The 22424-nt window shown below is 34.3% G+C and overlaps 1 protein-coding gene across 14 annotated transcripts in view; it reads left to right on the top strand.

Annotated features, from left to right (window-relative positions):
* EPHA5 (EPH receptor A5) overlaps positions 1-22424 on the top strand; it is a 314401-nt gene that overhangs the window by 166454 nt on the left and 125523 nt on the right. Inside the window, exon 6 of one of the 14 annotated variants that reach the window (XM_074344132.1) lies at positions 11801-21155. The exons of the other annotated variants lie outside the window; for them this stretch is intronic. Within the exon in view, the coding sequence (XP_074200233.1) occupies positions 11801-11895 (95 nt within the window). The 3' untranslated portion in view covers positions 11896-21155. Of the gene's footprint in view, positions 1-11800; positions 21156-22424 lie in introns of those variants that run through there. 14 annotated transcript variants of the gene reach the window in all.

The raw sequence follows: 22424 nt of genomic DNA, 5'->3' as shown, positions 1-22424 counted from the left end.
TTAGTTTGGTCGTTACTACAGTTTTACAGCTTTTTACCACATGGGTTTCAGAGACAGAGATTTCTTTCAGTTGAAGAGTAAAACTTCCAAATATATACCAATGACTTGGTGAAATAATCAAAGGATTGAATAGAGGCATCACTGCACCAATTGTAATATGGGGTCAGGACAAAATCTCAGTCATCACATTACCCCGATAGCCTCCCCTCAGATCAGTGTTTCTTAGTGGTATTCTGGACCCACGGGGATTAGTGTTGGCTCAGAGGCAGTTATTTTAATAATCAGAGAGGTCTGTGTTCTATATCCTAGTTTCTAGATCTAAATTTAGATCTAGAAATCTAAATTTTATAATCTGGGCAGTGACACTCCCCTCCTGCTTATTTAGAAATGGCCAGAGACACCTCTCAGAATGGCTAAAAGGGAAGATGTACAGTATTGACATATGCTGCTTTACACGGTCCTTCTTAAGGACAGTCACCTTCCTCTTCATTTAAGGGGCTGGGGTAAGTAAGCTCCCTTAGGTCTGGGAATTGGTAAGCAACCGTGACTAACTGGGTCACTAAATTTTTATTTGGATTTCTTAGACCTTGCTATCATTGGTGATACAGATCAAAAGGCCCATTGCTTCAGTCGCTAAATGCTGTCGTACTTGACTTTTTCCAGTCACATCTGCTACCCATTATGAAGTCTGTGCTCACTTTCCTTCTAGTGGTAAAGTGCCACTACTTGACCTTTGCCTCACCTAAACCCTAAAGAAATCAAGAAATCATTTCACTGTAGGTCTAATCTCTGTATTCTCAAGTCTGGAGAACAGAAATTATAGAGATTTTGTTTATAAGGATGGCACTGTCCTCATCAATTTATTTCTCATCATTATCGTAAATAAAGTGTCTTCTGGGTCCTTTGTGAAGATGCAATTATTGCATAGTTTCATAAGTCTTAGCAAATAAATCCACTTTAACATTCCCATTTCAGTAGGTCCCAGTTTCTTCTTCTACATTAAAACAAGGAATTCCTAATATCTGAACTTTATACTTTGTCCACCTTTCAGTCCAGATTTTGGTCAATAGGTTGAAGAAGCACTTAGCACTTGTGCTAGCTACTTGGAGAAGCACACTGAATCCAGAATCTCTAATCATGCATTCGTACCAGCTTAAATTAAACCGTTTCTCACTCCTCCATAAGGAACACATAAAACCTATTTTCACACATGCTCCCTGTGCTTCAGTTTAAGTTATAGAATCTTGTGAGACTCATATTCAGGAAGCTTCTTGTCCCCAGGGTTGACCAGATAATTGGCTCCCAAGAGGATGTTGGGATCTTGAGTTCGGATGAAGTAATAGGTTTGGGCAGGAAGACAATTACTTCCTTTTCTTAGTTAATGATCTTAGATAAGATGTGGACTTGATATTGAAAACATGAAGGAACAGCTTCCTTAGTCAGCTGTGGAACAACTTAATGGTAGCAAGAGAGACTCGGTAAGTTTTAGACGTTGAGAGTATTTTGAATCACCTGAATTCTCCCACATATTCGCTTTCCAGTGCTCAGGATTTCACTTGTTTTTCAGTCAATGGCCTCATTTTCTCATATAGCAAGGCAATAAAGTCAATCATCTTCACAGTTTAGGAATTCTGTGGGATGAGACTTGCTTTTTGATGTGCAGTTCTGTTATCCTTTCCACTGTCAGAGGACATGAGATACTTCTGACATGAAGACTCTCTGATTATCTCAGTATGACTTGAGCAGAGAATTTAAACTTTAAAAAGCTTATTTTATTTCTTTAAATTCTGCTGTGCAGATAGACACAGCCTGTCCTTCTTATATTTCTTGTATTTCTCATGCTTTTATAGTATCAAAACAGATGGAATTTGGTCACCAAAAATATTACCATCAAGAATCACTTTATTGAGATGACCAGAGGTGATGAGACATAAGCCACTATCTGTCAGGTGTCATCAGATTAAAACTACATAGGTTCTTGCTGCACTGAAATGCAACCAGTCAAATGACTGGTCCAAATTCCCATTCCTTCAAAAGACTGTTTCCTGCAGCACTTCTCTTTTGGGAACATTTTTTGGTTTTAATGTCTATTCTCTTATTTGCAAACAACATTTACTCTGGCTAGTTTAAACACAAGAGGCTTTTAATAAAGGATATTAAGTGGCTTATACAATCATTGAGAAGAATCGATTCAAAGATTAGAGGCTATGTTTTCAGGAGAAATGCCCAGTACTCTACCACAGATCTGGCCTGATGAAGCCAGTTGTCAAGCAATAAATAGCAAGCACTTGACTTTATTGCAATTGCTGCTGCCACTAGTAGCATTGCTACTTCAGAATCTCAAACTCGAGGCTGCTGAAAACTCTTCAGTATTGCCACCAACAAAATATTCATATTTTGCTGCCATCTTCACCAGCAGAAGGTAAAAAACTGAAAACTTCATAAAGAGCCTAATTTCTTAAGTTGCCTATTTGAATCAGTATCTTGCCTGGGCAAGTCTGTTTGATGAATCTCAAGCCGTATATGTCTTTGTTCTAACAGGAAAAGGATCTGGATGTTTTTGAGTTCTGATTTCTATGTGGGAGAGCTAAAGTTCATTACCTGGGTTTTATAAATATATAAAGTGGATTTAAACTACGATATCCAGGGAATTTGGTCAAACTTGAATGAAAATTTCTACATATAATTGTTAAACAAATTATCTCTATTATTTAAAAAAAATATGTTTTTTCAAGTAATTAAGATTTGTCCATTGTATCTTTCTCTCTCCCCCTCTTCCTTCCTTCTTCCCTCCCTGTGTTCTTTCCTTCCTTCATTCTGTATTTTTTTCTATTTCAGGTGATGAGGGTTGAGTCAATAATATGTCTCAACTCATGGCACATTACATCTTTGAACTAAGCAAGTTCCTCTCCTGGTTTATGTATTTTCTTATGTACTGCGTTTATCCCAAATCCATTTGCATTTTCCTAAACAGCAGCCTTTTCATAGATTAATTGCTTATTTTTATTCCTAAGTATTCTTATTAAATGTTTATTTAGCATTTTATGCATATGCTTTAAGTTTAATGTAATGGTTATATTAAATGTCTCGTTCGGACTCCTAATCTTTTTCACCATAATCAAAATATTTCATAGATCCGCTCATGTTGCTTTTGGCCATCTAGTTTGCTGCTTATAACCATCATACATCTGCTACACTGTACACAGCAACTCACCCAGTAACAGAGACACAGATCCTCTGACTGCCCAATTTGTGGGCATCTCTATTCAATTTAAAGCCCTAATATAGTTATTTTCATTTAGTATTCACAAATTTTATTTTACAAAAAAAGGAAAAGATAAAAATAATTAAGCTAGTATATCACATTTTCAGTTCTTTTCCCCTTTCCCTACATGAGGTACCTAATATAGTTTTGTTGTCTTCAAAAAAAAATGCACAGAGTAGAATCTGTGCGTGTGTGTGTGTGTGTGTGTGTGTTTAATATGTTACACTGAGCAGCAAATTAGTGTTAAATTGGTTAAAAATCTCAACTGTGGAGCCAGACATTCTGGTTTTTATACTGTCTCTGCCACTGACTACCTGTGTGATGTGGGAAAGTTACTCAGATCTCCCAGAACTTCAGTTTTCCACTTGTAAAATGGGAAGAATAATAGTATCTATGACATAGGATGTTTGTGAGGATTAAATGAGTTAATATCTATAAAACAATTAAAGTAATGCCTGGCACAGAAAAGATACTAATAAATGTTACTTTAGTAGTATTTAGGGACCTTTTCAATAATATTCCATGTAGTGTGAGTTCATAGAAGAAACTATGAGATAAATAGGCTTTAGACTTTATGAGTATTATATAAACAAACTCATTGGTGAAGTAAAGTGGAAAAGAAGAAAAATATTCCAAAGTGAAAGATAGTGTATAGAATCAGTGATGCTACAGGTAACAAAAGCAACTACTTCACTCTTAAGTGAGTAAATCACAAAAGTTCATTTTCCAGTGGTGACTCTATTTTGATAATTTCTTAAGACACTAAGTTTTATATTAGCATTGAAGTTTTTCAATTTATAAAAATATCCAGAGCAATATCATAAAGAAATGACACGTGAAAAACAGCATCAAAGTAAGGGCAAAAAAGGGGGGAAATAGTTTGTATATAAAAAAATAGTCAAGTAATTTTCACTTTCATCAAAATATATTTGGAAAAGATACAGATTTTGTTAATTCTATTATTTCTGTTTGTGGATGAATATTGTCAATTATGAATTAATCAATTGTCAAAGTTTCCAAGGGAAAGTACCTAGAGACAACTACTTTGTTTAATGACATATCATGAATAGCTCTACATTGGCCTTACACTCATGCTTCTGTGACCGGATTAGTGTTCTATTTACGGCTCCCTACAAAAATCTTTTAGTTTTGCCAACTGAAGCTGCTGCCCATCCACATTGAAGCTTGGCTTAAGTGAGGCGCAATTTCTCTGCTTTTCCTATGCCTGTTTACTGTTTTCTAAACAGTCATTAGTTCCAAGATGAGACTCTAATGAATATGTCCATAGTTCATCTCTGGTTTATCTAATAAGGATTAGCAGAGAGGGTGGAATATTTTTAGAAACCATCAACGTCCTTGTTTGGTTCCCTGACTAGAATCTTTCTAGAGACTTCTCTGGTTTCTAAAGAGACACTTCTGGAACTTCTGTTCCTTCCCTTTCTCCCTTCTACCTATTGTGGTACCAGTGACAGAGGTCATGATGGTAGCGTTTCAGCACTTACTGTGCACACATTGCTACATGAAGAACTTTATTTGGATTTTCTTATTTGATCCTGGCAATATCTTCATGACATAATATTATCATTATTCCCATTTTTAGGGTGAAGAAGCTGAAGTTTAAAGATGTGAAGTGATTTGCCCATGGTCACAAATCTAGTATGTGAGGGAATAGGAATCTGAACCAAGAAATTCTTACCCTAGAGGTATTATACTCTGAATCACTAGTGAATATTGCTGTATTTCTTATGTTGCTGTAGGTAGCTCAGTCTTCCCATCCACTTAAATTGCTGCTTCCTTGAGAAAGCACACAACCTGGAGCACAGGCACTATGACTGTTTGCTTTCTTACTGTTTTTTCTGAAATTTCTCCCTGGGGATCACAATAATGCCTAGAATCTATGCTTCTTAAAATATTTCATAAAATAATGAGTTCTATGGTTTCTCTATTTTTCAAATTAGTGTTATAATTTCAATTGCTGGTGTGATGTGCAATGTGTTTTAAAGATTTTTGGAATTCTTCAAATAGTTACATGCCAAAGATTTGGTTTTTTGTTTGTGCTTGGTGCCCCCTCTCTTTTAAACTAAGGATCTAGACACAGAGCCCTAACTGTAATTCCTAGGTTTAGACTTTCCAGAACCCTTAAATAAGACATTATCATTTAATGCTGCTGCCTACTAGCCTGCCTACTTTCTTAATCTGTCTTTCTTTAGACACTTTAATGTTGACAAAAGGATTCACTGAGAACTGCACTCGTTCCACAGAAGAATTTTGTATAATGAATACTGTGCTATTTGAGAGCAATGCATGGCATTTTCAATCTATAGTGTGTTTATGAATTACTTACTCGTGGACTGCACACTCTGAATTTATGATCCCAAGGGAGGGCCCAAGAATCTGCGTATTTTACCATACGCAAACACAGGCAGTAATTCTGCTGCAGGGTGTGTTTGGCCCACATTTTTGAGAAAAATTACACTTGCAGGAGGTTATGATACTTGTTTCTTGTCCCTCATCTCTAGGAAAATGGTGACAACCCTTAATCAGGTTTACTTGATGTTGCTTTTCTCAAAAGCTCTTTACAATATACCTGCTGACATCCTGTTTTTACACCAGCAATGATTCTGTTAATACTGTTTTCTTTCTCTCCACTGTGGGTACTCGATTCTGCCTACTGCTCACCTGGAAGCTAGTTTTAAACTCTGCTTTTTTGTGTAATTCTGGTTTCAAACTCATTCCCTATTTAACAGAAACATGGTCAGAAATCCATTTCCAATATGAACCATCAAACAGTCTGGTGGTTCAGTTCAGAATCAGAGCATCTCAGCATTTTGAACTATTCAATCATTTGTCCCTTTGGCATGTATGCTTTGAACTTGTTTGTATAAAGATGCATATTGTAAACTGATATGCATAGAACATCAGTTTGTTTGAAACCTCACTCTGAAGTGCTGTTGCTCTTTATTGCTAGTCCTTGAGAACAAGCTTCTGTAAGGATTCCCAATGACCTGGCATCATGTAAATCTTCCTGGTGTGCTCTTTAGATGTAGCATAATAGTGAAACCACAGATGCAAAATCGTATTTAAATCAAGCTTACCCATGAGTCCACTATTAGGTTCTAAACCAAGTTTACTTAGAATACTGCAACTTTTTTTGCACAGTGTGTTGAAATGACTTCTTCATGTGATTTTCCTGAAATTGACTGCCATTCATTCAAACACCAAGTATTTACTGAGCACCTCCTGCATTCATTATACGTAACTGAGCTTCTGAGAGATTCAAAAGTGATTGAAGGTATGCTCCATCCTACTGCAACTGTAGAAGATTTTATTTTCCTACTAAAAAATTAAAGAATAGAAGAATAAATTCTAATAAAGTAAAACAGAAAAGAATTAGTGACAGTTTGGGTATTAAACTCAGCAGCAATAGCTGCTTTGAAAGATGATCTGGATTAACTTCTTTTTAAAAAATTATTTATTTTTATTTTATTTAAATTTTGTTGTATAGGGGGGGGAGTAATTAGGTTTATCTATTTTATTTTTTAATGGAGGTACTGGATTGAACCCAGGATCTCACGCATGCTAAACATGCTCTCTACCACTGAGCTATCCCCTCCCAACTTGGATTGACTTGTTAACTTCACATTATTTTTCTCTGTTTTGCTTCTTTTATCACATGTACATGTCTGTAGAGGCATTCATCCAGATCCACTTAGTCAGAATATACAGTTGCATTTATTAAAAATAGATGATAAACCATTTTGTAACTACCCTCACATGTATTTAAATAGTCATGCTTTGTCTGGTGAGCATCAATACCAGCATAATCAATCTTTGCTGATAATGACCTATTATAGAATGACATATTAACACAAAATGAAGTGGGAAAAAATATCCTACTACTGTTTGACTATTGGGAGCATTTTTATTTATTCTGTTATACCTAATTTTGTTAATATTTGACAATCCATTTAATACATTATTGGAATACCATCAGAGCAAATTACATATTTTGTGGCTTGGTGCAAAGACACCAGTATCTTCTTTGTCAAAACAAGCATCTAACTTGAGGAGTTTCTTTGAAGATGTGAAATGTTTTCCACTAAACAAAATATACTTCAAGTGCTGGCTTTTTGATCTCACTTTTTACAAATTTTCTTCCATTAGTAAGAAAAGAGAGGCTAGTTTATTGAATCTTCAAGTCTAGAAGGCCTGAAGATATGACCTGTATTGCAAACCAGTGCTTGAACTACAACTCAAGCAATGATTCTTCTTAGACTCGTGGTCTGAATGAAATATAAATACAGTATTATTACAAACAGGGAAGTTTCTCTGCTTTGGTATATCCATGTATTTAAAGTATGTGAATTTAGATGGTGTCTGTCTATTTTGAAACAATTTTTATTTTTTTCTAATGAAACAGTAAATGCCATTTGAAGGTGAAAACTTCCAGTATTCTATAAATTATTAACCTTTCAGATAATGATTTCTGTCATTAACAGTCTACTCATATTCATAAGGCTTCATTTATTGTTACTTAAACTTAATTAACCCTTGATATGCTATAGATATAGAAGGAAGTAATTCTATTTCAGGAAAAAACTTTGTTTCTAAAGAGTAAATTAGTAGTGTTTTTAAGTTATTATTGGTAGTGATGGGCGTGGTAGTAGTAGTTAGTGGTTAAGGAAGTAGTTTCTTCCTTATCTGCAGGGGATACATCCCAAGACCCCCAGTGGATGCCTGAAACCTTGGATAGTATGGAACCCTACATGTATATACGATGTTTCTTTTCCTATACTTACATACCTCTAATAAATTTTAATGTATAAATTAAGCATGGTAAAAGATTAACAATAGTAACTAGTAATAAAATAGAACAATTATAAGAATACACTGTAATAAAAGTTATGTGAATGTGGTCTCTCTCTTTCTCTCTCTCATAATATCTTACCGTAACATACACACCCTTCTTCTTGTGACGATGATGATGTGAGATGGTAAAATGCCTACTTGATGAGCTAAAATGAATGACCTTGGAATTGTGACATAGTGTTAGGCTGCTGTTGACCTTCTGATGATTGGTCAGAAGAAGGATCATCTGCTGCTGGTGATCCTGGATCACTGAGCCATGACGATGTGGATTTTGCAGTGTAAGGAGCAGAGGATGTCGATGGTTGGGAATTCCAGGCAGGATGGAACTTGTTGGTGTGAGATTTTTATTACACTACTCAGGACAGCAGGCAATTTTAAGCTTATGAATTGTTTATTTTTGGAATCTTCCATTAATATTTTTGAACCACAGTTGACTGGGGGTACCTGAAACTGTGGAAATGAAGCTGTAGATAAGGCTGTTTTTGTTTTGGTCCAGTTTAGACAATTAAAATTTATGTGTAAGGATCGAAGGATTCAAGGAATAAAGGAATAATTCTAAACATTGTCCAATATGATACTAATATTCGTACTCTCAGAGGGGGTTAAGCATTCAGTTGATCATGGGATTTACATCTATTTTTCTGTGGATTAGGACTGGAAACATAGTGGCTTGCCTCCTAAAACTGTGAAATCACACTCTTATGTAATTGGTAGGGGATCTGAATGTCACGTAGCTTGACTTTTTCCCTCTATTTTCTTAAACCCACTACTGTTATTTCTAGCCTTACCATTACTTTATCTTTACAGAAAAAAAATATAACACTGTCTGTCACTGTGAGGCATTTAGTAGAGATAGTATTCACAAACTTGGTTATTACAAGTCAGCAGAGAAAATGCGTAGTCTACAATTGTGTTTAGAACATCCCTCACAGGCTTCTGTTACTTTCACGTGAGATGAGGTTCTTGGGCTCAAAATTGTTTGAACTTTTAAAAGGATCCTGTCTTGAAAAACAACTATTATTTTCTTAGAAAGTCACATGGATGGTGCAGCTAGACTCTGGTTTAACAGCAATCCACCCTCTCTTAATTTTTTAATTTGTTTTTGTCTTAGTAATGTGTATAGTTATCTCATATTTAATCAGAATTCATTTTAAATTCTGATTTAAATATTTCTTAAACTAATTTTAAAGATGCTGACAATAATGATAATGATAATTATAGCAAATATCACCATGTTCCATGTTGTTCTAGTTTTATAAAGATATGTTAACTAAGTTTCTTAGTAAAATATCTAAAATATTTTTGGTGAAATTGGAAATAGAGACAGTTTGAATTTTGTCCCTGAATCTGGTCCTCTTTACCAAGTAGCTATTAAATAGCCGTTAAGGTCCTCACTTTCATGCAACCCTGGCCTTTTGTTCTGAGAAACTCAGGGTATCTCAGATTTCATCTAATCTAGCCATGACTTTGGTGTTTTAGTTCTCCTATTCATGAGTTATTTTTTTACATAATATTTTCTAAAGTATAAACAACCAGAGGTGTCATCCATTGTCTTATTTACTCCTCACACCAACTCATTGAAGTATGTAAGTTGTATCCCTATTTTATACAGTATTACTTATTTGAATAGCCTACTGATTTAAATTCATAATTGTTTGACTCTGCAACAGCCAAACTGCTGCACATAACATACATTTAACTTGAATGTGCTTTTAGCAATGCAGGGGACATATTTTATCACTGAAAGTTACAAGTTTCAGGAATAGTTTGATCATGGATCTGGCTTTATTTCTCTGAGATTTTCAGAGCTGGACCCTCCTCTGGGTCTGCTTTGACACAAGATGGAATTCTCCCATGGTAGCAAAATAGCTACAGCAATTCCAGACCTTATATATGGATAGCTCATCATACCAGAAGGAAAGAAAACTTCTCTTCCTCCGTTTATTAACTGAAAGTCCTAGGCCTCAAGCACAAGGGCCACATTGAGAGAAGGCACACTGCTGAGCCCATCACTGTGATGAGGGGTTGGAAATGGACCAGCTGGCTCATTCTCCCTGGGCTTTTCCAGGGACCTCCTCATGGTCCTCTGCAAGGACTCACAAGCAGAGTCAGTCCCATCAAAACTCAGCAGCTGTGGCACAGTAGAGGGTGGATAGATGATTGAAGAGTAGGACTCAGCTTATTTTGTTGCCCTTGTGCACTGTTCTTTTTTTTGATTCATAAATGTTTTGTGAAAGGTGGTTACTATTTCAAGCACCTGCATGAGTAAAACCTTTTTGCTGTAGGAACACTCAACCCTCCTTTAAAAAAAAATCTTTGGCTATGGTTGCCATTTATTTTGTTAATTTTTGCATTCTTCCCATCAGTTTGTACATTTTTATTCCTCAGAGTTCTGCCCAAGAGCCTTGTCTCTTCTCACTTAAAAAAAATAAAGTTATGACATTTTATTACACAAGCATGCTTGGCTATGTGCTATGTAACAAACCACCCCCAAAACTCAGTATTCTAAACAATAGCCATTTATTTTTGCTCAAGAGTCTCTATCTACTAAGCATTTCATCTTGCCCCAGCTTGCTTTACTCATCCATAGTCAGCTGGAGATTGCATAAGTGACTGTATTAGTTTCCTATGCCTGTTGTAGCAAATAAAGCAAAGTTAGTGGCTTAAACAACACGGATTTATTATTATTTAACACAATTATCTCTGATAATTATCATTCATATCAGAGTCCAGCAAGGGTCTCATTAGGCTAAAATCAAGATGTCTGCAAGGCTATATTGTCTTTAAGGGGCTCTAGGAAATAATTAATCTCCTTGTCTTCCCAGCTTTGAAAGGATGCCTGCATTCTTCTGCTTGTGAGCCCCTCCCTCCAACTTCAAACCCAGCAATGGTAGTTCAGGTCCCTCTTGCACTACCTTACCCTGACTTCCTCTTCTGCCTCCCTCCTCACGTATATATACCCTTCTGATTATATTGGACACTCCCAGATAACCCAGGGTAATCTCCTTATCTGCTGATGAGCAACCTTAATTCCCTTTGCAACTTTAATTTCCCTTTGCCTTGTAATGTGACATATTCAGAGGTTCTGGGGATTAGGACATGGCTGTCTTTGGAGGACCATTATTTTGCATACCACAGTGACTCTGTTGATCTCTCTCATACATCTGAAGATCAGCAGACTGGCTTATTTTGAAAGGCCTTGGTTGGGATAACTGGGCTTTTCTCCATGTGATTTTTCAAGCTGCAGCTTATCTCTTTGTTGAAGTTAGGTTTCCAAGAAAAATTACACATCATCACATTCATTGATTTCTACAGGCTGAAACAAGGCAAAAGATCAGCCCAGTCAAAAAGACTCTGTAATCACCATAATTTATTCTCTAAGCATGCAAAGTCTCACTTTCTGACCTTCATATATGTTGTTCTGATTGGCTGCCTTTCTACCATCTTTCCCTTGCTTATCCCACTGAGTAGAAGACAAAGTAATAATTTCTTCGTACTTTGGTTTGTCATGGGTGTGGTCTATTGGAAACAAATGGTGGGTGTCATATTTCACTCAGCTTTATTGCCATCTCTTTTATGTATTTTTTAAATAACTATCTTGCTTGTCCCATTGGTGATAAAGGAGCTATCGATTTTGTGTGTATCGTTTCTTCCTTCTCTTCCCAGATGCAGGAAGGATGTGGGAAATCCATGTGGACAGCAGTAGGCTCAAATGCACTGAGGTGGCTTCAAGTAAAGATGCCTTCATCTTAAGCATCTGACTTTAGTAACAGGACTGCTGGCTCATAAAATTTTAAGGAAAAGAAGCAACCCAGATGAAGAGTGTGTTTACAATCAGATATTACCAAGTAATGTTTAAGAGTTGACATAATGTCAACTTTATGATGCTTTCCCCTCCTCACATCCGACATCCAACCATCACTAAATCCTAACTCTTCTGTACCTAAATGAATCTATAATTCAGTTATTTCCCACCCATTCCCTTGCTAACACTTTGATCCAAACCACTGTTGTTTCATAATTAAATTATTATAATAGTCTAATGAATCCCTTTATTTACCCTTTGGACTACCACAATTTACTTTCCACGTAGTGGCCACAGGAATCTCTTTAAAATACGTTAAATGATATCACTTCCCTGCTCAATACTTTCTCATTGCTCCTCATCTCACTCAGAGTAAACAACATTGACCTACAAGATCTGAACCTTTTCCACTTCTTTGACTAAACTCATCTCTCAATGCTTTCTCATTTACTTTACTAGGTACACTTGCCTCCTTGATAATTGAACTTTTCAGTCTCAGGTCTTTTCTACTTGCTGTTACTTCTTCCTAAAACCATCTTCCCCCAGATTTCCATTGTCTCCCTGCCTTGACATAATAAATGCCTTTTGCTTAAATATATTTTCAGAAGTGTTTCCTGACCCTCCTGTTTATAATTGTGTTTATGCTTGTGCACATGCACTGGCCTATGTACACATGTCCCTCATCCTGGCCTTTTGTATCTCATTTATCGGGTTCCCCACCCCCTCACAGAACAGAGCACTTTCTAACACTGTGTAACTCACTTAGTTTGTATGTATTTTTGTCTCACCCTGAGAATATAAGTTCCATTAAATGCGGGAACTTTACTACAATTTCTTGCCAAGAAATGCACTTGCAAGTAGAAAGAACTTGATAATTATTTGTTGGAAGAATGAGTGAGTGAATAAATGACCAAAATTCTTGAAAGGTATCTTTTTACAAATAGATATTTGTCTTAAAAAACTCCATACTTTATTGTTTTTATCAAGCAAAGTAGTTACTATTTCTATTCCTAATTCTCAAGTCATTTTTAGATTTCACACTAAAAGATGTCATACAGTGTCTGTTAGCATGGGGCCCCACATGGGAGACACCCCCAGACCCCCATTACCTCCACTTTTTGTTTGGTTAGCACCTACTCAATCTTTATTTCCCAGCTAAGGTGACTTCTTGCAAGAAGCTCTCTTTGAATCATCAAATCTGAGATAGGTACTTCACTTCAGTATTCCGGAACATTTATCAGACTCATACAAGTATGTTTTTGCTTTCTTATTTATTTCCCCACCATGCTATAAGCTCCTTGAGGGCAGAGATTATGCATGTTTTACTCGTGACTAAATTCTCAATGACTTGGATGATTCTAACTTATAATAAGTGCTTGCAAATGATTAAATAAATAATATAATTAATTTAAATGTTATTAATTTTCAAAATCAGGAAGTTTTTAAAATGTAATTTTATTAATAGAAAACTGATCTCCTCTAAATACTGATACCAGTTCTTGACTCCTCAAGAGCCCAAAAGCAATTTTGCTTTCCAGATGGAATTATCCTAATTTTGTCAACATGCACATTTGGTCATAATTTCTATGTTTTAAGTAGTCTTGCCTGATTTCTTCTTAAAATACTAAAAATACTGTTGTACTTCATCATCTGTAGATTATTCATTGATACAATTTAATTATTTCATAAGTTGTTACATCAAAATTATTGTTAGGTAAAACTATCACAGTTTTTGGTTTCTCAGTTCTTTGTAAGATTGTGTAAATTATTATCTATTTAGGTTAGGTTAATTGAGTGCCAGCTTGTCCTTTGTGTTGCTTTATCAGTTCCTGGAGGCAGATTTCACATATCTTCTTCCCCCCACCCTTTTTTAAAAAAAATTTCTAGGCATGTCAGTCATTTTAAATTGGTTCTGAATAGGAAAAAAATGTAGAAAATAATCTACATATGGTAAGACTGATGAGTTTTGAAACTTAATTATTTAAAATGAACAAAATTGAGTCCCAACCAGTACACATTTTTGGGACTCCTACTCTGTACATTTATAAAAAGTTGTTATTTTACTTAGCATATGTCTGGAGTTTCTTTCATATGTTCCATGATACTCTGCAATTGCAATTTTGTTTTTCTTAGAATAAGTGAAAGGCAAAGCTTATGAAGTCTCTAAATAAAATTATATTTCATATTGTTATAGTCTTAGTGGATCTGGGTATTTTTAGTGTAAGAAAACAAATAGAGTAATGAATCATTTGCTTAACCTTAATTAGTGAGAAAGAAATTTATGGATACATTTTAAATTTAAGAGTCAGGAAACATTTTTCACTAATTCGCTGAATCATCTTTGATGTCTACATTTAAGAGTTGTGACCATGGCTTTTTTATTCTTTCTTAGGATCTCTGTACACATAAGCATCAATATTAATCCCAAATACATTCCTCCCCCTGCCAAGAGAAGTATATTTGTACAAACTAAATAACTAAATGCCAAAAGAAAAATTTTACAAAGACTTGTATATGATTTACATTGTGGACGATGACTTTTGACAACATCTGAATGGATTTATATTTAAATGAGGACAGTAGAATGTGAAGTAATTGTCAAGGGCTACTTAGCATTGGACAGTCTGATGCTGCAATATAGATGTCTGGAATCCCTATCCAGTGCTTTTCACGTTTAACCTTGTTGATTCTTTAGTGTTCTTCCTTTCTCATAGTGCAAATACTGATGTAAAGAGCTTCCTATTATTTCAAAGATTATTTTTTGTGGGGGTGGTGGGGAGGTAATTAGGTTTGTTTGTTTGTTTGTTTGTTTGTTTATGTATTTATTTATTTTGATGGAGGTACCAGGACCTCATGCATGCTAAGCATACTTCAAAGATCCTTTTTTAGCAGCAGTGATATTTCTCATAACTTTGGTAAAATTGTTTCAAACTCATGACTGTGACATATTAAATAACTAAAGTCCTATTTAAATAAAAGGATTTACTTCACTGATATCACTGAAACCATGAATTTCATGTCTAATATAAGATTATAAGAGAAAGATTTCATAAGGCTTCATCTTATGAGTGTTACTACTAAATGCCCAAGAAAAGAGTCCATTGTGCTGAGTGACTTTCCAAATAGAAAGCCTCCTGGGATACAGAATGAACCAATGTGCATGCTAGGAGAGCACATATATTGTAAGTGGCAGAGAGATCTTGGCCTCATTGAAAAAGAAAAACTGTTACCAATACTGTTTAGTTTAGCTGCAAATATAAATCATATGAGTATGTTTGCATTCATAATATGACTGCTTGTGTCACGTACTAGATTAAACATTAGTTACAACCTCAACAATAAAAATATAGACTGATACCTCTGTGTGCTATACACTGACCTCCTGGGAAAATATTAAAAGTATTATTTTCTTATAGATAACAACTATTCAGTATAATCTTATATTCTCAAGACTGCATATATTAGCATAAATTTTTGGAGACCTGGCTAAAGAGTTTGTTTCATTCTTTCTATATGCAGACATAAAGATTTCTGTTTAAGTTTCCAGATCCTGGAATAAAAATGATAGCTATGATAGGGTATAAAAGCATTTAAAGCTCCTTCCATCAAGAGATGGAGTCTGTTTTTCCAACTCTTCAATCTGGGCTGGCTTGTGACTTTCGCTGAGTATTAAAGTGAGGCGTAAAATCTTTAGCCAAGGCCTCTAAAGACCGGTAGCTTCCTCTCATACCTCTTGGAACCCTGAGATCATCATACTGTCAGGAAGCCTGGTGTAGCCTTTGAAAGAATGAGAGAGCACCTGGAGAGGAGAGCTCCCATAGGAAGTCCTAGACTTGGGAATGAGCTGTCTGAGGCAAGCCTAGTGCGCAGCCATTCCGTGAGATGAACACAGCCCTATGAGTAAATTCAGTCAAGACTAGCTGAAGAATCACCCAGCCAATGCTTAGAATTGTGAGAAATAGTAAGTCATTGTTGATCTATGTCACCAAATCTGGGGGGCTCCTTCCTTACAGCAACTGGAAATTCATAAAATAGCCAACATCTGTGGTGCACTTACAAATGCCTAGAAACGTATGGATTGTGCTGTTTATCTGTCTATCGGTCTGTCTAACAATCCGTCCATCATCTTAAGTGTGCATATACTTCTTTCCTCCTGGCATGTTCTACATGGTTAACTGCATAATTATTCAGTATCAATTATATTCTGTCACTGAATCTCTATAGACCTGACTTGTGGTAACATATCCTTATTGGCTTTTGTTCTCATTTTGTTCCTCTTATGTTTCATAATATTTTATATCCATATTTAAAAGCTTAAGAAACTTGGCTGTCTGGATACATCATGTTTTTAAATATGCTCCATTTTATTAGCTGTCAGTGAATTTCTGTTGTACTCATTAAATGTGTCATTTTGTGTCTGAGGTTGCGAAGTTCATATATCTTTTATGAAAGTCATGACTTATAGCTTTATAGACTAGTTCATTTGATAAACTTTTTTCTGTTTCCTCTATTAATCTGCTCTTTTGTGATATATTTTAATTGAATTTTTGTTTGAAGGATATAATAAAATCAATACTTCTTAAAAACAGCAAAAAAAAAAATGCCAAGGAAACACTATTAATTTATCTGCTATATGTTCTGTAAACCTGAATATCAAAAATCTGGTAATGTGTGCAAATTGGAAGTCCTTTAAAAGAATGGCCATATTACATATTTAGGTTTACAATGATATAAACACAGTGATATTTTCTGTGTAAATATCTGTGATTTACAGGATACAGTTTGCATACCTATGAATAAACTACGTAAAAACAAACATAAAGAAACATTTAACAAACATACTGACAAAAACAACAAAATTGTATAGCAAAGTAGAAATATAATGTTAAATAGTGACTGAATTTATTCCCCACTTAAAATCATCATCTCAAACAATCCTAGTTGTGGGCTTCTTTATTTAGTCCTGGTGGCTTGGCGTGGATTTGCACATAATTGTTGCTTTGTTGATAGGTGAACATAACTCTCAAAATGTTGAAATTCAATAATGTGGTATAGCATTGTGAAATATTTATAATTTAAATGAAATTATAGTGATTATGTAGAAACTTATAGTAAATGTTTATGTTTATTTCGAGTGTTTATGGCTATTTTATCACACACAGAATATATGACATCTGATAGCAAATTGATGATTTCTCACATTACAATTTTTGTGAAATGGTTACATATGAAATTTGAGAACAAAATCATTAAAAATACTATTTATAATAAAAAGCTCTGTGATATAACCTAATTTTCCATCTCCTCTTTCACCTCAAACACACACACACTCATGCATGCACAATTCACATACGAACAACTACATCCACCATTATTATTACAGAGGATGAGAGAAACTTCCATTTAGTGTAACTAAGGAACTAACTAGTGGATAGCAAATTAATACAAAATGTTTGAAAAAGTTACTGTAACTACTTAGAAGAATATTCCCAGTCTTTATATCTACCTATCTTTGAAGCTGGCAAGTAATATTGTATTTCAAATGCCTGCATATTGTATAAAGTATATAAATATACTTTTATTGTGTATTTAATCTATATGTCTGTTGACCTTGATTAAAGTCATTATTTATAACTAACAGCTATTTAGTATATTCCAGGCACAAGGCTAAGTAATTAACATTCAATATTCATTTAATTCTCCCAAACGGAATCTTCACCTGAAGCTAAGAAAACTGAGGCACACGGAAACTAAGGATTACTCAATATTGTGGTTATTGATGGAACTGAGATTCAGATTATGTCTGGCTATCTCCAGTAAGATAGTTAAGTTCATATTTGGAAATGTAAGTGTATTATAAAATATGCATTTGAAATTTAAGACTAAATTCTACATAGATGAACATAATTCTGTACCCATATATTTTTAATTTTCCTAAATATGTTTTATCATCAGAATCATTATACATATTTGTGTATATGTTAGTTTAAAAATTATAGCATATTTATTTATTTTCAAGGCATTAACATTACAGCAAATAATAGAACGGAAAAGGTCAAAAATAGATTCTTTTTAAACTTCCCAGGCTGAATTTCAAATATAATTCCATACAGAGGGTAGATTTTTTCAAAATATGATTTGGGTAAGGTTTTCTATTCAAAACATTAGCTCTGGATACAAAGCCCTTTTTTTAGCCAACCAAGTGGGTTATGTTGGATTGGGTAACAGAATATTTTAGAATCAGTAAATACATTTTTAATTGATTATTCTTTGATTTTGCTGATTTTGAAATACTTCTTCCTTAGATTTCCTTCATAAAAATTACAGAGTCCTCAGTATTGGTTGTAGTGTCTTTAGTGTTTGTTTCATCCCTGTTCTAACAAAAGACAGACTGAAAATGCATAAGCAGATAAATTTGGGGGGTTATTTTATTTTTCCTATGTTGGGAAAAATTTTTAGTGGTAAATAACTTTAATAAACTATATACATTACTATGCTATGTATTTTCCTTTTGTAATATCCTGCATGTGAGAAGTTACAAAAGGATTTGTAGGTAATCATGCGTTGTAAGTAAATCTCCCGTACATGACTAGTTAAGACCACTGACTTGATACCATATTAGAAGGGCAAACCTTATCTAGAGGTAATCTTTCATATTTCCATTGTGCATTGGTGAAATGGAAATATTTATAAATATAAGAAATATGCAGATCACCAGAGAGCAGTGATTTGTGATCTATCACAATCAAGGAAGGTTGGAAAACTAGTTTTCCATAAAATCAGGCTTAATTTTTTAAATTGCTGTTTTGCTTTTCCTTTAGCTTTAATTGTAATGATGTGATATGGTAATTTGCCAAGGTTAGAGCAGAAAATTTGAATTGAAGACCACTGGTAAAATGTATTATTTCTCTTAATTTGTTTCTAGAGTCTATTTGAATTAGCAGTTAAACCAAGTGTTGAATATGATTATTTTATTCCTTGGATGTGCATGGGACATAGTTGGCCCCTGTTTAATCTCCAGAGGTTAAGAACTACGATAATTCATATTTCTGATTATGCTCCTTGCCCACCTTGTTTGCAGGCTTTAAAATGTAAAAATGTAACTGATTCCTGGTATCTTGAAAAATGAGATGTGAACATTCACATGCGTTTTCATTGTATGGCTTAGGCACTTAAAATTAATGAAAGAAAAAAATTGGGGGATGTTTAGAAGAATAAATTCATATTCAAATTTATATTAATGAATATATTAATATATGTTAAATAATATATAATTATTTGATGGTGATATTAATCTCATATCCTAAGTGGAGTAAAATGGGCATAAATAAATCTTATCAGTGAATGGCTAATTAAATAAGTGATTGAACACATTCACGTATAGATATTTATGTTAACCTTATTTCTATTAATACATTTAGTCTATAATCATTTTCATATCTTCTATTAGAAAGCCACTATTCTAGGCAATATTCAACATACAAAAATAAATCATAATTCCTGCCTTCAGTGAGTATAATGTGAAAAATTATGTATGTACACAAGTAACTATGACAAAATTAAAAGTAGATCTATTAAGGAGATTAATGAATCAATGTGGACATTCAAAAGAAATAGTAATTATTTCCAGATAAGAGAATAAAAAATCTCCTTTATTTCATGAAGGAAATACTATTTGAATAAGGCCATGAAATGTAGGTAGAATTCAGACATGTTGAGACCAACAAGAACACGCTGGGCTGTGGAATATATTGAGTAAAAGCATAGAATTATTATCCTCAAGGATGCAAAGGAAGAACTTCAGATGGTCCAGTTTGATTGGGCTGCATGTGAAACAGTGGGACTGTTAGTTTGGAAAGGGATGTTGGTGCAAGATTTTGGAGGTCTCTAAAACCAGAGTAAAAGTAGTTAACTTTTTGTTCATTGAAGAGCCATTAAAGTTTCTTAGTATGAAATTAACTTTATTGCTTCAAAATTTTAAGATAAAGTAACTGAAAATAAAAAATTTTAATGTGAAAAAATTTATTACAGTGGAAGTACATAGAGTCCTTTATCACACTGTGGGAACCTTCTTCAAGAAGTTCGTTCTTAAGCAACTCTCCTTAACAATGAATTTTAAAAGCATACATTTGTATGTTACAGTGGCATTTCAAAAACATCCAGGACTCTGATGTAGTAGATATAGTGTAGGTCAAAGTACCTACATTTTTAATAATTATACCTACTAATTCTGATGTGGTAGGGGCTGATCTATGCTTAGAAAACCACTGTTTTAGGCCATTAGACTCTTCATTGTAGAGAAAAACTAAATAATGCATTGTAGAAAAAAACATACATTTGAAATTATGAGTTCTTAACTCCTCATCTGGCTGGGATATATATTTAAAAATGATTATTAGCAAATATTAGTTCACATAAATAGAATAATTCTCAAATCAAATAGAAATTATTTTAACAGAAGAAGAAATAGGAGGGACATGTCATTATTTATTATGTAAATTATGGAATGCTTACTATATTGTTTTCATAAATTAAACCATTCTATCCTAATAATGACCCTGTGATGTAGGCATAATATTTTCTTCATTTGACAGATGAGAACACTGAGTTTAGATAACTTGCCTAAAAGTCACAGTGCTAAATCCAGTACACAAGCCAGGCAGGCTGATACCAGACACTGTTCCATTAACCAAAACAAGATTCTGCTGCTTCTTGTAAAATCCAGTGTGCTCCTTCCTCTCCCACGCTCAATAGAGAAACAAATGTGGTATGTTTATTTCAGTTCACAAATGAAAGTACATGTAGCTTATCAAAATGTCTATTTTCCTACCTCTAAGAAGAATAATAATGTTGGTGTATTCTGAAGGTGGGTTCTCAGGTTATTATTTCTTTCTATCTATTCTTTGTTGGTTACATTGATTTACATTATACCCTAATAAAACAATGAAATTTATAATGTGTATATTTATTGCTATAGTGAGATAGCAAATAAACTCTTGGGTTATGCATTTTCATGTACTGAACAGTTTAATCAGATTGAAAGGAAGAAGGTAATATACTTCATATATATCAATGTGCTTTCATAGCTTGAAATGGAAAGAAAATTTTCATTTATTACTAATCAAGTTTGAGAATGTGGGAAGGTGACATATTATAAATCAACTAATAATGTGTGTGTATTTATTTTACATGTTCTTTCCTCCCATAGCAGACTTACTTCAGTGGAATCATATTTGACTAAAATAATTGTGTTTTTATGCACTTTTATGTTGATTAAAATTTTAATTAAACATTTCCAAGACCCATTAATTACTTGGCTCCCTTCAAGTTCTCCCGTCAGAAATTAAGCAGCACACGTGATTAGTTAAAAATACAGTCTCCTTGTGACACACTAATCAGCATTAACATTTCATCAACAATTCTAAAACAAAGTAGGTGTTTTTCCTTTTATTTGTCTTTAACAAATTGGAGAAAACAGAACAGCTACCACAGCATGTTTAGAATCTTCGGGTATTTTGTGGTACTATTCCTTCATTTTCCATTCCCATGAAGGAGAACAAAATTGAAGAGCAGGGGAACGCAGGGTTCAGAAATAGAACCACAGAAATTAATGCCCTGAAATCTGCCAGAGCCGGCACAGGCAGTAGAGATCTGCCTCTGGGATAGAAATCCCCTTTGCTGTCTTCTGAGAGTCTCCTTTCTTTCAGTGCCAGACTGGCAGAACACTGTTCAGGCGTTCACTCTTGATTGTCCCTATTTTTCAAGCAAATTTGCATAGTAGTTATTCATACTGATTCATGGTTTTCCTTTTAACAAGTTTCTTTCTCCTCCCAACTTTCCTTTTGGCAGCCTTTACTATCCAGTTAAGTAGGAAAAATAATGTCCTTGTGAATAGCCCTGAAATCTGATCTTCGAGGAGGGAAAGAAATCTTTCCAATTTCAGTTCATGTAAATAAAGATGTGTAGACTTTTAACATACTTGGCCCTTAAATAGAACAAATCCTAGCCTTTTCCTGCATTAACGTTTGTCTGATGGGTAACTACATTGATCTGAGCTTCTAAACACACACTAGAAAGATTTTACATTTGATTAATTACTTTTCTTCCATGTTTGCAGAGGGTCTGCTTAATATTGCATTGGACCAGCACTTTTCATGATGCAGATTCTGTTCTTTGTCTTTCAGAATTTTTGTTACTGTCCAATATCCAAATATTTCAATTCATATGAATATATGATATTTTCCTTTTTGGTCATCTTTATTTTTTAAATCTCTTCTCCTTCCATAAGATTATGTATTTTTTCTTTTTTTTTTTTTTGCAACACTTCCCATTGCTGCCATTTCTTTTGCAATGAAATACATGAGATTTCAAATGTTCTTGACATATTTCATAATTAAGCAAATGCCCAGAAAACATGAGCAATAATTAGCAACCCAATGACTTAGCTTAAATGATTGCCCACAACTGCTGTCACTATGAAAACTT

Source organism: Camelus bactrianus, chromosome 2, assembly GCF_048773025.1.
Source record: "Camelus bactrianus isolate YW-2024 breed Bactrian camel chromosome 2, ASM4877302v1, whole genome shotgun sequence".
In the NCBI taxonomy this organism is placed as follows: domain Eukaryota; kingdom Metazoa; phylum Chordata; class Mammalia; order Artiodactyla; family Camelidae; genus Camelus; species Camelus bactrianus.
This window is presented reverse-complemented; position numbering and strand designations above follow the sequence as displayed.